The sequence below is a fragment of the Melospiza georgiana genome, chromosome 5 (assembly GCF_028018845.1).
Source record: "Melospiza georgiana isolate bMelGeo1 chromosome 5, bMelGeo1.pri, whole genome shotgun sequence".
NCBI lineage: Eukaryota > Metazoa > Chordata > Aves > Passeriformes > Passerellidae > Melospiza > Melospiza georgiana.
The window spans coordinates 60,153,859-60,169,254 of record NC_080434.1 but is presented as its reverse complement, the minus strand read 5'-3'; the positions used below and the strand labels follow the sequence as shown (position 1 = coordinate 60,169,254).

Sequence of the window (15,396 nt, the reverse complement as noted above, 5' to 3'; positions counted from 1 at the left end):
GAATTAAACTACATCTGCATTTACTAAATATGTATTCCTTTTGGCAGTTATCCTATTCATTCATTTGGAATAGTCAAAGCAGCTGGTTGCCAGAAGGTTAGCAGTAGTGCAGCAGTTTATTGAGGTTTTTCATAGGAGTCCTTGTGACTGTCCCTATAATGATGCTTCATGACTCAATATTCTTTTACATGGGGCACTGAGCTCCTGTTGAGTATATCACTCTGAAATAGTTGACTTTGTTACACATGCACATTGCTATAAAATGAATGACTTAATTAATGAAACTCTGTCCATGTGCTGTCCTGAATTAACTATTGCAGAATGTTGTCTCTAAGTAGCTGTCCCAACTTTCCCCCTACACACATAAGATACACACATACAGACAAGCAGTAGTTATAATGCTGGGGATCTGTACATGCTTTGTCAGCAAATATGTTTTTTTCCACTTCTTACTTTACTTGAAAGTCAGTGTTAAGGAAACATTGTCAAACTCTGGTTTTGGAAAGTTGCAACTAAGTGCTGGTATAATACTCATTCAAATCAAGATCTGGAGTAGTTAGTACTGCCAAGGGGAGCATTAGACTAAATTTCTGTTAATGTGAATGTTTCTAATTTTTCTTGAATTTTCTTATTCACCAAATAAGAAATGTCTGTTACAACGTTCTGTTAATAACTGTGTGCTAAATTTTAACTTTTATCCTTAAAACAGCTCATCAGAGTCGTAACAAGCTCAATAAAAGTACAAGGAGTCTTAGCTTATGTTTGTGTTGTGCTGTTCTACTGTGGGTAAGTAAATCCACACAATTGAAAAGTATTCACTATTATTTGATTACATATGTGCAAGAAGTTTCTGTTAATAAGTCTGGATGTAAGGATAAACAGAATTTATATTCAGTAGAACAAAAATGTAAAACCCTTATGCTCATAATCTGAAATTGACAGTGCAGATTTGTCCCTGAGTACTGTGACTACATTGGGAGTTTATAGCCCTCAATAACTTCAGTAATGGAAATAACTCATTGCAAAAAGACTGAGACAATCTGAGAGACAAGCACCATACTTCTGTGTATAAAGGGAAATTGAATTCCAAGGAATGAAGTTTTCTGTAAAAAGACCAAAAGATTCAATAAGTGAACAAAAGCAAGCAGTTCAAGTGCTCTGAGCAGATAATGAATTCTTCTCTCAGGTAGTTAAATGCAAGGTTTACTTTGGTCTAGGAAACTACTGTTAAAAAAATAAATGCAAGGCTCACATTTCCTGGGAAGGGTGGGTCATTAAGTAATCTTAGTTAAGGAATACAATGTTCAATGGCAGTTCATTTCCCATACCAAAGGTGTGTGATTATTCCTTCAGCATCCCTTCACTGCCAAGTCAGTTTATACTTACCTTACCTTTAACTTCTCACCAGTTGATAGGTATTTCTAGACTGCATAAGTGTACTTTACATCCAGTTTAGTCTGCCTGTCTTGAGACACTTGCTGTGTACTGTCTGTAATTTCTAGGAAAGCTGTATACTGCACTGTCATTGTTTGTTGTCTCTCAAAATTGATCACAAGCAATGAAGTGTTTCAAGTTGTTGACAGAAGAACCTGCCTGCAGTGTTGTGGGAGTGGGAGTGCTTCTTCCAGTGTCCTGCCAAGTTGTGTTTTAAGTGAAGGCAGCAAGGCTTGAGAAGCATAAGACTGCTAAGGCTGAGGCAGTGGTTCAGCAGGAAGAGAGGAGACCATGCTGGAAGGGAGGAGGCTACTGTTCTACAATACCTTGTGAAAAGAACAGGATTACTACTACTACTACAGGATTACTATTACATTCTTAATTAATAGGTAGACTCTTATCTCTAATCTGACACTAATCTGCAAAAAATGGAGCTCAATCAGGAGTGTTTTGTCTACATTAGTGTAGGGACACATCTGTTCAGTGTCAGATAACTAAGACTTTGAGATACTGCATATAGGCCAAATAGTAAAATTTTAGCCACATTCCTCTGTACCATACTTTGACTTTTTCCCCAGCATACTGCATGCTGTGCCCATGTTCTCCCTAAAGCTAGCTTTGTATTCAAAGCACTCTGCCCTGATCATCACATTCAAGCTGTGGTACATCAAGGTCAGCACTTTCATCCTGCTCAGTGGTTTTTCCTTTTTCCCAGTATGTGTAAATATTTTCCTACCTCTACCATTCCACTGCTGCAACCTAGGATTTTTCACTCTCTGTGGCTTGGGGAATGGAGGGCAGAAGGAAGTAATGTGATTCACAGTAAGTGTTAAATGCTGCTATTTAAAGACATAGGTCACAAAAATAAATACATTTTGGTCTATTTTGTCCTCATTGAAAAGTGAGAAGAAATTTTTACTCTTGCTGTGATCTCAGACTTGGAGCTAGCTCACCTCCTGTATCTTTCAAATAATTTTTATTCTGAACATAAATTTCAGCTTTTCATCAGATGTTAGAATATATATAGAATACAAACATAATAGCATAGATATGTGAGAAATGGCATGATAAAATCTGAAGCAGTTAGCTGGGCAAAGAATTGAGCCTGTACTATGGATGGATTAATTTTGTATTGTCTATTAAAAACTCTAGTTAAACTTTAATCATAGTTAAAGAGTCTTGCCAAAAACCCATGAGTTTTCTTTTGCTGGAATTTTGAACAACTTCAAACTTCCATTGTTAGAAATTTGAGCCTGAGATAGGCTGGCAGAAAAGAATAAAGGAGAATTGCTAGAAATGCTTGCATAATTTTCTGTGAGAAGCTGGAACTGATACAGGGAAGTGGTGATTTATGGCCTTTTCAACTTCTGATCTCATTAAATTAGAGTCAAACTATTCTGTGGAAACCTGTTCTCTCAGAACAAAAAACATGTTACATAAGAAGCATAAGAAAAACACCTCTAAAACATTAAAAATGAAGGAAGCCTTCAACTGTCTGAAATAAAATCTGTCCCAATAATATAATAAAATTGAAGAGAAGCACAGCTTTCAAATGATATAAAATGATATCTTCTTTGTGGTTGCTTGGATACTAAAATGTCTCTTTCTTCTGAGTACTGAAAGTGGTGTGCTCTGCACATTCTTCTATTTCTCTTTTGAAATAGAATAAACTTACTTTTTCCCTTAAAAGTGTAGAGTAGTTTGTTTTTTTTGTTTGACAAGTTCTGATTGCATTTACACAGAGAGATAGGGGAGCTGCTGCTGGAGTGTGCCTGAGTCACTTTATGATGAAACAGTTAGACCTGCTCCATGGGTCTGTGAATGTTCATTTCAAGCTGTCTTTTTAGTCTTTTAATGATGTACATGATAAACAGACTTCAGAGAGTAGAGAATGAATTTAGAGTCTGCATTTGGTTCACTCATTTGAGTAGAGAATATTTCATTCATCTTGCAGAGAACAGATCACTCTGTCCTTGTTGTTCTGCAATGAGCCTTCACTCCCTGGAGTGGACATTGCTCTATGAGTCAAGTGTTGCTAGTAATGAAAATTAGATTTTGCAAAACTTAGTCGAATGGTAAAAAAGCACTTGATGGTAGATGAGGCTTTCCTTTTCTTCAAACAAGGAGACAGGTGGGAAGGGGAGTCAGTGATGTTTGTGCTGCATTTTAGTCATAGTAGAAAAAGAATCTGCCATCACTTGGACTGTGCTATGATGGTAATGCAGTGCTACCTCTTTGGATTTGTTGAGTTTTATGGACTGTCTCCTGTGATGTGAAAAAGGACTTTTCATGATTAGCCTGTAGTTTATAAAAGCTAGATATAGGACTTGGCAGTGCTGGGTTAATGACTGGACTCAATGAGCTTGGAGATCTTTTCCAACCTTTATGATTCCATGGTTCTGTGTTTGCTGTGTTGTGGTTCCTAGTCTACTAGAGATCCTTGGCTGGGCACACTTAATTTGGGTACATTTATTTTGGACTTGCAGTGTTGAGGGCACTTTTTAATTTTGTGTTTAAATATTTAATGTCTTAAATGGCTGCTTAATTGTCCTTGCAGTCCTTTAGTTAAATAGTAAAACTTGACGTTTTTTCTAGATGCTTTCTGGAAGAAAAAGAAAATTAAGCATTGAATCTGAAACAAATTGTTAGGAAACCTTTTGATCTTGATATTGAAAGGATTTAACTTGTTAGCTAATCCTTCTAAGACAGCACTTACCATATGCAATTATTTTCATATGAATAATTGCAGTATGAATAATATGCAATTATTTTAATGTGCTAATGCAAATATGTAAACTATTTTTTTTCCAGGTTAATATCTCTCAAGGTCCTTAACAGCATTGTACTGCTGGGGAAATCATGTCAATATGTAAAGGAAGCAAAAATGGAGGAGAAATTATTCAATCCTATCCTGACTGCCACCCCAGGGAAGCCAGCTGGCAAACAGCAAGGCACATTTAAATCTACCCAAGGTAAGGCCAGCTGCCTTGTTTTGTTTTTCAGTGAAAATTTTTCAGACTAAATTTGATATAAAACCAGATGCATGACAGTATTTGCTGCACAAACCCTGTTGCTGGACCCTAATTGTGCCATAGCACAGCTATGAATACAAGTCTGCAAATATAGTAGAATTTTTTGCTTTTAGTTCATGCATCTTCTTTAGGTAATAAATTCTCATATCTGTGATAAGATGTCACTGTGATATGTGGAGGTGATAGAAACAATGGAATAGAAGCATGCTTTTGTTTTAAAATCATAACCATAGAATGGTATGGTTTGGTTTGGGTTGGAAGGAACCTTTAAAGACCATCTAGTCCAACCCCCTTTGCTGTGTCACTGTGCCAGTGAATATTTACACATCATCTGTGGCACTGCTTAAGCTCAGTAGGGAAGCAATCTGTATTTCTCATGGAAATCAAAGTAAAACATGGTAGATTTATGCATAGGTGTAGTTAATTGTAGTTGTCATGAACACATAATGGAAAGCTTTATGAAATCCAGATAGGAATTTCAGTGGGTCTCTACCCTATTTCCAGTCTGTGCAGCACAATTTCCTCTTACAGGTCCTCAGCATCAGCAGTTAATTTATAATGGGAATATGGCAGTATTGTGTTTGTGTGACACATTATAGAAGGAAACAGAAACCTTCATTGTTCCTGTCAACTGAATTGGATTGCATCTTCCTGTGGGAAAAGCTCAATGAGAGCCTTAGAGAACCTAACAGTGGGGCTTTTATTGTGTTCACTCCATGGCTTGCCAACAACTCGAGCAGCTTGAAATGCAAGGTGCTCGTTAGTCGTCAGAGTGTCTGGCCAGCAAGGGGAGAGTTAAGAATCTGTCAGTGTTTGGCTTAAACCTCTGTATCTCATATGTGTCAGATCACATCAGGCACAAACTTGGTGCAAATGTTTACTTTTAGGTTCATACAACTGCTTTGCATTCATGATGAAAGAATGTGATCTGAATTGTTCTGAATTCATATTTGCATTCAATTTTGCATTTCATTAGAGTACTATAATGATGATAATGTTTTAATTAAACATTCTATTACTGCATTTGTAAGTTGTTCTTACTTACGTTGAGCTTTTAACTTACAGTATATAAATCCGGAAGACTCTTTTGAGCTGAAGTAGCAGGGATGCTTATTTTCTCCAGCAGAAAGCTTTTGAGCAAAAAGTAGCAACCAAAAAGCTTTTATGGATTTTATTCAGAGTATTCCTGGCTTCCACTGGTGATGGGAAAAGCTCAATTTTACAGTTTTTTGAGGATTTTATGCTTTTTAACACCTCTTGTTTACTAGAATTCTTGATTACATGAAAGAATGATTTTACCTTTCCCAGCTTTTGCCTTATTACTGCTGGATGGACTCTGCAGTGTTAGTCTCTGTGCCCTACTTACCAGGGTTTTACAATACAGTCTCTCAACCCATCTCTTCTTAGAATGAGGGTAAGGGAATTAATTAATCTGGTCTCCTTTCTGCCAGCTTATAGTTTAAGTCAGTTAATTTCCTAAAGAGTTTCCACTTTGTCCACAAAACCAGTTGAATTTTTGAATAATAAAATTCTAAACTTGCTCTTGAAGGATGAAAGCTCTAATTGCTTGTAATCATTTATAGGCTGACCAGCTACATCTGGAAGCTGCTGAGGTAGAAAATATTTATGCTTGTAACCAAGTTCTAGAATTAAAATTACTTGTCTCCTTTTTCAATGCAAGTTTAGTAACTTTAATTTCTGTAAGATTGTAGAGGGTAACTCATGTCCCTCCAAGTAGTAGATGGCATACTGTGGATAGATGCTCTGCAGAAATAATTTGGTAGTAATTTGGATAATGCTGCCATTCTGACAGGTCACATTTCCTTGGGCTGGTCTGCAGTACTCTCCACATCAGTCAGATATTTTCAGACTCCTTTAGAAACAATAGCTCAGTCTTTACTGAGGAGGAGATATTTTTTTTTTCTTATCTTTTTTCTTCTTTCCTTGTGATTCGCTTGTGCATTTTAATTCTTTAAGTGTTTTAACAAAATATGGAAAAAATACATGGATATAACTGACCAATATCCTAGGTTAATGAAGCCAGTGTTCATTTCCACTGAAGTAAGAGACAGGAATAAAAATAGACATCTTTAATAGCACTGCTTTAAAAGCCAGTGCATAGCAGTGCATGAGTCATTTATTAGCTATCCCTGGAGAAGGCAGGTTTATTGTACTTATCAAGAGGATTAGGCACATCTACTTCCTGCTACAGAGATTCCTTTTGTTCATTTCAGTAGCAAACATTTGTGTGATTCACACAAGGACTGTCAGAAATCTTTTTGCTTAAGCTAACAAAAATAAGCATGTATGTCCTAACTTCTGCTGCTTATTCTCTGGCTGGTTATTGAAACTTCTGTAGAATTTGTTTTTTCTGTCTATTTATTTTCTATATGTTTTCTAAATTAAAAAAGGAAATCTCTTAGCATAAAGCTAAAAAGAGGTAGTGGCTTCCAGAAAGCATTTTTCTGCTGTTCTGCTGACTTGCTGCAGCACACTTTTTCAGGATAGCTTTGGACAAATCTGGAAGTTGCACATTGTATCGATATGTCTGTGTTAAATTCATTATTATCTTTGTAACTACCTTCTGTTCCCACAGGAATTTCCACAGATGAAAACGGTTCTACATCAGTCACCAATCAACCAGTGCATCAGAAGGAGAATATGCCATCTTTACTTGTAACAAGCAATTCTGATCAATTTCTGACAACTCCTGATGGAGAAGAAAAAGATATAAGCCAAGACAGCTCAGAATTAAAACACAGGTCTGCAAAGAAAGACTTGTTGGAGATAGACAGGTTTACTATTTGTGGAAACAGAATTGACTAAGAATTTTTTTTTTTTGAAATCTATGTGCTGAGGATACTGAGCTGTTGGGACAGCAGATGCTACCAGAATGGACAGTTGCCAAAAGGCAAATAAATATTTATTTAAAAACTTAAATTATTAATGGCAAAAAAATTATTAATTTCTTTCTACAAGTAACTTGGCTTGGTATCTGGTCAGGTCAAGGAAGTGATCTTTAACTTGCCTCTTGGAAAATGTGGTGGATCGTGAGTCTCTAGCCTGGTGGCAGAGCTGCAGTATCACTTTTCTGGAACACAGACTGGAAAAAAGCATAACCCTGTTCTGCATTATGCAACCATGCTTCCAGAACACTATTTGTCATGAAGGTTCCTCCAGTGTAAGGATATTCCTGGAAATGTTTGGTGACTTGACCGGAAGCTTGCCTATCCAGTTACCGTGTTTTATTAAACATCTGCAAGCAGAATTCCAAACTCGTGCTTATATCAACAAACACATAAAGCATTGGTACATAAAACAGTAAGTCAAGACAGTTATTCTTGTCAACAAAAATATTTTCAAGATGTATCTTGAAAATCTTGTAATCAGAATAAAATTTTGCCTTTAAGTGAAAGACTTACTGCTTAGTATTTTATCTGAATACTAAACACCAAGGAAAGATCACAGTAATGAAGGTTCTGCTTAACTGGGCAAATATGAAGCATATTCATTTCATGTGTTGTGTGTCCTGCAAGGCAAATTATTTAGAATTTTTTTTAAAAAAGCTGAGGATTTTTTGTTGCTGTAGGAAAAAATATTAAGGGGCACTTCTAATGTTAAAGAACAGGAGTGTTAATTGCAGCAAGCAAGTGTTGTGTTGGAACTGTAGGTGTGGCATTAACACAGCAGTAAAGAACATTGCACTGCATTTTGCATATAACTCTTAGGAGAATGACATCTGTGTATTAACTTGCCTGAGAACATGCCTATAAAAGCTCACACTGACAATCAAACCATAATTATCCATTCAATGTAATTGATTGGTTGTAGTCAAACTTAAGTAGATGGACTAGATCTATAAAGAGCATTTAAGCATTACAATGCATCTTAATTTCTGTGTGAGATGCAGAGTTGGGAGGGTTGACAAAAGAAGTTTTGGAATCCTCAGACCAAGAGTGGATTAAATTTGAGCTCAAAACATAGGCTGGAGAGTTTTATCAGAAGAGACCCCTTAGTTAATGATAAATTCTTCATATGATGTTAAAACACAGCATTAGCTTCCAAAATGCCTTTCAGACATTCAAGTAAACACCAATTTTACCTTCCAAGGGAAGGTATCATAAAAGTACTTCAGTACTGAACAAATGAAGACAATTTGCTCTTTGCTAATTTTCATAATTTGTCAGAATGGGAAAGCCAAAGTTTCTTTGCTGTAGGAACATGTGAAAGTTTAATGTATCTGCTAATCCCTGAGACTTGCAGGACTACAGTAATATAGCAGATGGAGGCAGTTGGACAGAGTTGTGTGTCTGAGCAGACTGATAATGAGAGAACTCTGCTGTACAGTTTGGGGTTGGCTGCTCTGGTGGGAACTCCCTGCTGCAGCCTCTCCTCTCCCATAAGAGTAGTGGGAGTAATGGCCAAAATCTGTGGTTATGTTTAGGGATGAAGTAAAAAGAAGAGGACTTGTGCTGTGGAAAAATTTGAAAATCTTTAATTTTTGATGTATTTTATACTAATTGGAGATGTTCACACATTGAAATTAAGATTATCTGTCAATTTGGTGTATCTTATTTTATAATTATTTAGCAGTTGCTAAAGAAAGCTTGAAATTGCTTTAATTTTTTTTCTGTTGAATGACATTCTGTATCAATTTTATAAGTGCATCTTGTGTGAAACTCAATAAAATTCAATTTTGTAATATTTGTTTAAAAAAGGAAAAGTACAGTGTCGACATTTCTTTTTTAAAATTCAGAGTTGGTGATCTTGCCAAGTATTTAATGTGTTAATTTCCAATTTCCATAAAGTAGGATTCTTGCAAATGTGGGACACGAATGAGTGTAAGAACTGGGTTATCAATGGCTTCAGATCTGTTTCTGTAGCAGTTGGTTGTTGCCACTTGTAGAAAGAAGATATTGATGCCAACGTATTATTAATTTGGTTTTTAAGGGCACACACCATGTGAATGAAGAAATCCCGTGTCTCAGGGAGTTGTATTTTCTGTAGTCAGTTACTACAATTGGATTTACACCTCCCCAGCAAAGCCAGGTGTGAGTGCAGGAGCAGCACAGGCAGAGCCCTTGCTGAGCACTGGGGCCTGAATCCTCCTGGGGCTTGGTCTGGCACTTGAATTGTGGTTCCTGCTCTGGAGCAGCCCGGCTGGGCTTTGGCTATGGCTGGTGCAGCCCTGCCTGCCCTGCAGGTGAGGCCTCCTTGCCCTGGCATCCCCATGACACCAAGGTGGGCTGGAGGCACTCTGCAGGGGCACAGCACACACAGCACTTCCCCTGAGCTCCCCAGCTCTGGTGGGGGCCCTGCTGGGCATTCCTGCCTTTGCTGCAAGCTCTGACTGTTCTCATTTTGTGTGCATGATTTATAGGGATTCCTTGGATCTCTAGCAGAGTATCTTTGATGAAAAATCACAGCTGCTTTCTGACCCTGGGTGGTCCTCTCAGAACTGTAGAGGTGGCTGAGGGGGAACAAACCGCCAAACAAGAAAAAACAGCAACACCAAATTTCTCATCTAAAGAAATTATTTAGGTTTTCTTGAAAAGCTCCTGTCTTAACAGTGATACAGATAAGAGCATCACAAGTTAAGTAGTGAATAAATTAAGTTCTTCAATTGATAAATCCCTCCAAAAATAAAATCTAGGAAACATTTCAGCTAAAGTCACAGTTGCCAAATTAATTCCAAAAGCACACATCGAGTACAATGTATATTCATAATTGGTAGTATTCATTATGGGAGCATTAAGAAACAACTGGTTTTGACAGGATTATTTAATTAATCTTTTCAAGCCTTTCAGATGCTCATCAGCCAAGCAGAATTTCCCCTCAAGCATAATAGTTTTTACAAATACCCATGCTGTTAATTTACTCTCCTCTTAATTTACAGTGAGTTTGTGAAAGCTTTTCAACTTTGCCTTAATTTCTTGTGGTGCAAAATTTTAGTCCACTAATTTGTTCCAAAGTCTGTTTCTGTGACTCAGCATAATTGATGAGGTCACTGTTGTTAAAGGCAGTGTTTGCCCAGTTGTGGCTGCTGTGCCAGTTCAGCTGTTGGGCTGGAGATGTGAATCTTTTTGGTGGTGGTGGTGAGCAAGGATGGATGCAACTTAATTATAGCATAAATATAATCAGACTCTGAAGCTTCTGAAACATTTTGTCTTATAAACTGGGCTCTTTCATTGTGAGTAAACTCGGTGTTGTTCAACTCAGTCTTGGGGAGTCATAGCTTCAGAATGCTCTTCACAAATGTTTAACAAAATTTGCTCTTAAAACTTCTTCAGAGTAAGTGCTCTTTCTTAGAAATTTGGACTGGCTTAATTTTGCTGATGCAGGGAAGCAAATAGCTTTGTGTAAATACTGAGCAGCTGTCAGGGCGAGCTGCAGTTGGGACCACCTTTATCTCAAAGAAATGGTATATAATTATATAAAATGTTTAGACTGTGAAGGCTGCTAGAAAATGAGAAAATGATGTATCATTTCTGTAAGTCTTTTTTGTAGTAACTTTCATCAACCATACCTACCAAGCCTGAGTCTAGTTAGGCTTTTTTTAGAACTTCAGTATACCCTGATTTAGTAAAACACTGCCAGCAGAGTTGTAAAAGATCATAAATATATAACACTAAAGAACATTTATTCATAAGCTCACAGTTGTAATAACAAAAAACATCCAAAGTTGCAATAGGTCTTAAGAAATTTCTCAATTTTTACCAAAACACTTATATTTGTGATGGTATAAACTCAACTTTTAAAACGTGCCCGTGTTGTAACTCTGCTGCCCACCTGTGCCTCACAGCTGCAGCTTCAGGCTGTGCAGGCTGTCATTGCTCCCATTCATCACCGCTGCCTGGGAGAGTGATGCTGTCAAGCAGAGCTGAGGTTCATTCCCAGCTGGAGGCAGTTCTGTCTGACAGATGAACTGCAAGGAAATATTGAGCATTGTGGGGAGAGTGAGACAGAGGAATCAATTTTTGTGGGTAGGAAGAATTGGGTTCAGCAGCACTGCCTTGGGTTCTAGTTTTTTTGGGTTGACCTGAGCAGTTCTATGACAAGCTTTGCTAGATAAACCCTGTATTGTAAAGGCAAACATGTTGCATGCATTATATGTTGTGTTTGCTGCTTCCACACTTTTATATCAGAAATTACTAATCTTGGAGTGGTGGTATGAGAGCTACAAGGCAGTATATTTTTAATAGAGCAATTTTTGGTGTTCAGGAAGTCTCAGGTTATGTTGGTTGTTCTTTCCATCCATGCTCAGTTTGCTGGACAAGAGCAATAACTTTATTGACAGTTTTCAGTACCTCTGTGATCTAAGCACCTGTCAGGACTGGGCATCCTGTTCCTATGATGCCCAGTCCTGACAGGTGCTTAGGTCACAGAGTCACTGAATGGTTTGGGTTGGAAGAAACCTTAAATATAATCTAATTCCAACCCCAGTGCCATGGGCAGGGACACCTTTCTCTAGACCAGGTTGCTCAGAGCCCCATCCAACCTGGCCTTGAACACATCTGGGGATGAGCATCTTCAGCTTCTCTGGGCAACCTGTGCCAGTGTCTCACCAGTCTCACAGTAAATAATTTCTTCCTAATGTCTAATCTAAACCTACTCCTAATCTCTAATCTAAACCTACTCCCAGTTTGAAGCCATTCCCCCTTGTGCTGTCACTACATGCCCTTGTAAAAGTTTCTCCATCTTGTAGGCTCCCTGTCTGCTGTCCCAGAAAATACATTATCAAGGTAGCTCAGGAATGACTTGTTTGATACTGACAGTTTAAAATAAGTGGAATTGCAGACTCTTAGGAAGTGATGCATTTGATATACTGAGAAGTGTGAAAGGAAACTGAAAATGCAGCACTGGACTGCATATTCTTAGGACTGATACACTAAATCAACACAGGAAAGTGTGTGAGTTGATGCTACCAAGTACAATCCCGGTACAGCTCTGAATGTCAGACCAAAATGTTGCTGTAGGTTTGATTTGAGCTTGGCACTCCTGTTAAAGGCAGCAATTCAGCCACCAGCCACCTTTCTGTAGCCAAGGCAGCAGAGCTGTGATAGGTGAGTTCCTTCTGGGAACAATTCCTGAAGTACCATGTGTATCTAACTTGGAAGCTCTGGGACACTTTTCAGGTTGATGCTTTCTGCCCTTTGGAGTCTCTTGAGGTGTAGCTGCAATGAAAATGAACCTTTTGTTGAACCTCTGATGGGAGACAATGTCCCTAATGCAGTAGCAGAGGATACACCTGTTGGGCTGATGAAAAAATCTGAGTGTCTTTAGTCACTTTAAATTACTTTAACACTGGAGTAAAGTGAATTCTGCTGCATTTGAGGTGATGCTTTGTGCTGCATGTTCAGCCATTCACTGACTGACCACGAGCTATTTGGCTTCCATGTGGGAACAAATAAATTCTCCAGCCAGTTTTTGTGCCAGACCCTCATTTCTCAAAAGCAAGGACCAAAGCCCCAGTAGTGATTCTTTGCATGGATGCTCTGCTAATGGCATCAGAAGGCAAAGGAGGCATTGAAGTCACCCAACATCAGCTCCAGCCCTTCCACTGCTGGGCCTTTCAAAGCCTGGGCTTTGTAAAGAATCAGGGAAGAGAGTCCAGTGCACTAGGCCAGAGCAGCTGGAGTGCCCTGGAAAGCCAATGTCAAAATTTTGATCTTTCTGGTTCTATTCTGCTGCTGTTCCCCCTTGTTGCTGTGTGTTGGTGCTTGTCACATAGTCCAGCACCAGTGGCTGGGTTCCCTGCAGCTTGGTGCCAGAGCTGAGGTTTGTCCTGTGCCCTGCTCAGCTGTGTCTGCTTGTTTTGTTCCAGGGCTCACTGCTCACTCGTTTTCCTTAATTTTTTAATCTTGTTAATCAAGCCTGTTTCACAGTATCAGAAGCTGGATAGAGCTACTGATTCTAGCTCAGGTCCTCTCCAATGCAGTGTCCAATCCTGATATTAACATCTGTCTCTATCTCAAATTACAATATTCTTGAACAGTAAATATGTACATTGCAAATGCTGTTATTACCTTCCCGCTATCTGCTTTATGTTTTCCTTACTGAAATTTAACCCTCCCTACTTTTTGTCCATCTGTGGCATGGAGAATAGATTTTGCCTCTCCCTCTCTTTTCTTCTTACATCCCTGGCAGCTGAGACTGCTTTGTGTTTCCCTTCAGGCTCCTGCTGAACCCCCACAATGAGTTCAGCTTCTGTTTGTGTGGAGAGTGTGTCCCATGCTCGCTCTGAGCACAGAAATCCAGCTGATACCTTCCATAACAGCTGAGCTGAACCTGAGCATTACATCAGCCAGCTTTTAGCTGCCATATCCTGGTATGGAAATTCCCTCTTAAAAACAGGATGCCACTTCTGACCCAGGAGAGTTTGAATGTGCTGCAGGAACTAGATGCTTCCAATGGAACTGCCTGATTATTCCCAAGCCTGCACTCGTGCTGTATATACTGCTGCCAAAATGTAAAATCCTGTATTAGAGCTGCTTCAGTTCAATTTTTTTACCATCTGTTTCTGTGGTCAGTCAGGTTTGTTTTGAACTCCTGTCAGGTAGTGTATCCACAGCCTCCACCTTTCTCTGGCACCTGCCCAATATTACTGATTAAAAACACTGAGTGGCAATGGAGCATGAAGAGACCCCTGCAAAACCTTACTGCTGTGTGAGGATGAAATGGTGATAAATATTCCCCAAGCAGGATTTCACAAGAAGCTTTATCAGCTGCTCCAAGCAATTTTAATCTCTACTGTTTCCTTAGTTTGGAAAGATCACATGAAAGAGTATCAAAAGCCTCATAAAAGTCAACATATGTGATTATCTGCTGCTTCTCACCTTATGGTGTGCTGTGTTGAAGGGAAATGCACTGGTTTGAAATGATCTCACAAATTTATGCTGGCTTTCATTCATCATCACATTACTCTTCAAATGCTGAAAAGAACAAAACCCAAATCTGATTATGTGCCCAGAAAAACTGTGGAAGACTGCAGTTGGTTTGATCTATCATTTCCTTTTTCCCTTTTCCAAAGATTGCTCTTTTAAATCACAAGAATTCTGCTACCAACTTCATTAGCCACTTTTCAGAGTTTTCTGTTTTGGTGCCAAGGATAAGACCTAAGCTGAGTGAAAAATCTCACATCCCTCCATACTGATGTGTCAAGATCCCCATAAGTTCCCATGAGATTGCTGGTGGTATATTTGGTAGGGAGAATGGTGGGTTTGAACTGCTGTGTTCTGCCTTAGTGTGGGGTTTCTACAAAGAAGGGTGATATGAATAAGGTAAGAAGCTCTCATGGTGTGCAAAGCCCTGCTAATGTGCCTTTGATTACCTCTAGGGGTAAAAGGAGAACAGTGCCACCAGCACTGATGTTTTCCAAAGGCCCTCCAGCAGTAGAGGAGGTATGAGATAAATCTCTGAAGCATTTTGTGATGTCCTAAGTGCCCAGTGATGAGAAACAAGAAAGCCAAGTCAAAGTCAGCTACCATGACCCTCAAACACAGGGTAAGGGCTGTGGCTCTCCCTCTGTCCTGGTGCTTTGCTATCTCAGGGAGATGGAGTGGTGTGCAGCTCAGGCAGCATCCACAAGCACCTGAAATGTTCAGTGGAGGCACATTCCTACCTGTCCTTGCCTTGGATTTACAGGAACTACCTAATTTTTTTCTGGTCCTTAGGCTTTAGCTGGGATTGAACAGTTACTGCTTACCAATGGGCTCCTGATATTCTTTTCCTCCCAAATCTGACTAAAAGCCTCCCCATCCTGGAAAGCCGACAGACAAAGCTTCCCTTGTCAAGAGGGTTCTCATCTTCCTCAACAGCTCATGCAATGCCACCCCTTGGCTGAGGGTGACAAAGCCACCTTGGGAACATCGCCTGTGTGCTTCCCTGCAGGAAGCTTTTGGCTTCACCTGACCTTAGAGCAGAAGGCTCA

At 39.1% G+C, this 15,396-nt stretch overlaps 1 protein-coding gene across 2 annotated transcripts in view; it reads left to right on the top strand.

Annotated features, from left to right (window-relative positions):
• The window catches only part of TAPT1 (transmembrane anterior posterior transformation 1), a 55,579-nt gene extending 46,390 nt beyond the window's left edge, over nt 1-9,189 (top strand). For both annotated transcript variants that reach the window (XM_058024667.1, XM_058024666.1), the window contains 3 exons: nt 710-786; nt 4,246-4,406; nt 7,063-9,189. In XM_058024667.1, coding sequence (XP_057880650.1) covers nt 710-786; nt 4,246-4,406; nt 7,063-7,292 — 468 coding nt within the window. In that variant the 3' untranslated portion in view covers nt 7,293-9,189. The remainder of the gene's footprint in view (nt 1-709; nt 787-4,245; nt 4,407-7,062) is intronic.
• Nucleotides 9,190-15,396: the final 6,207 nt, after the last annotated feature.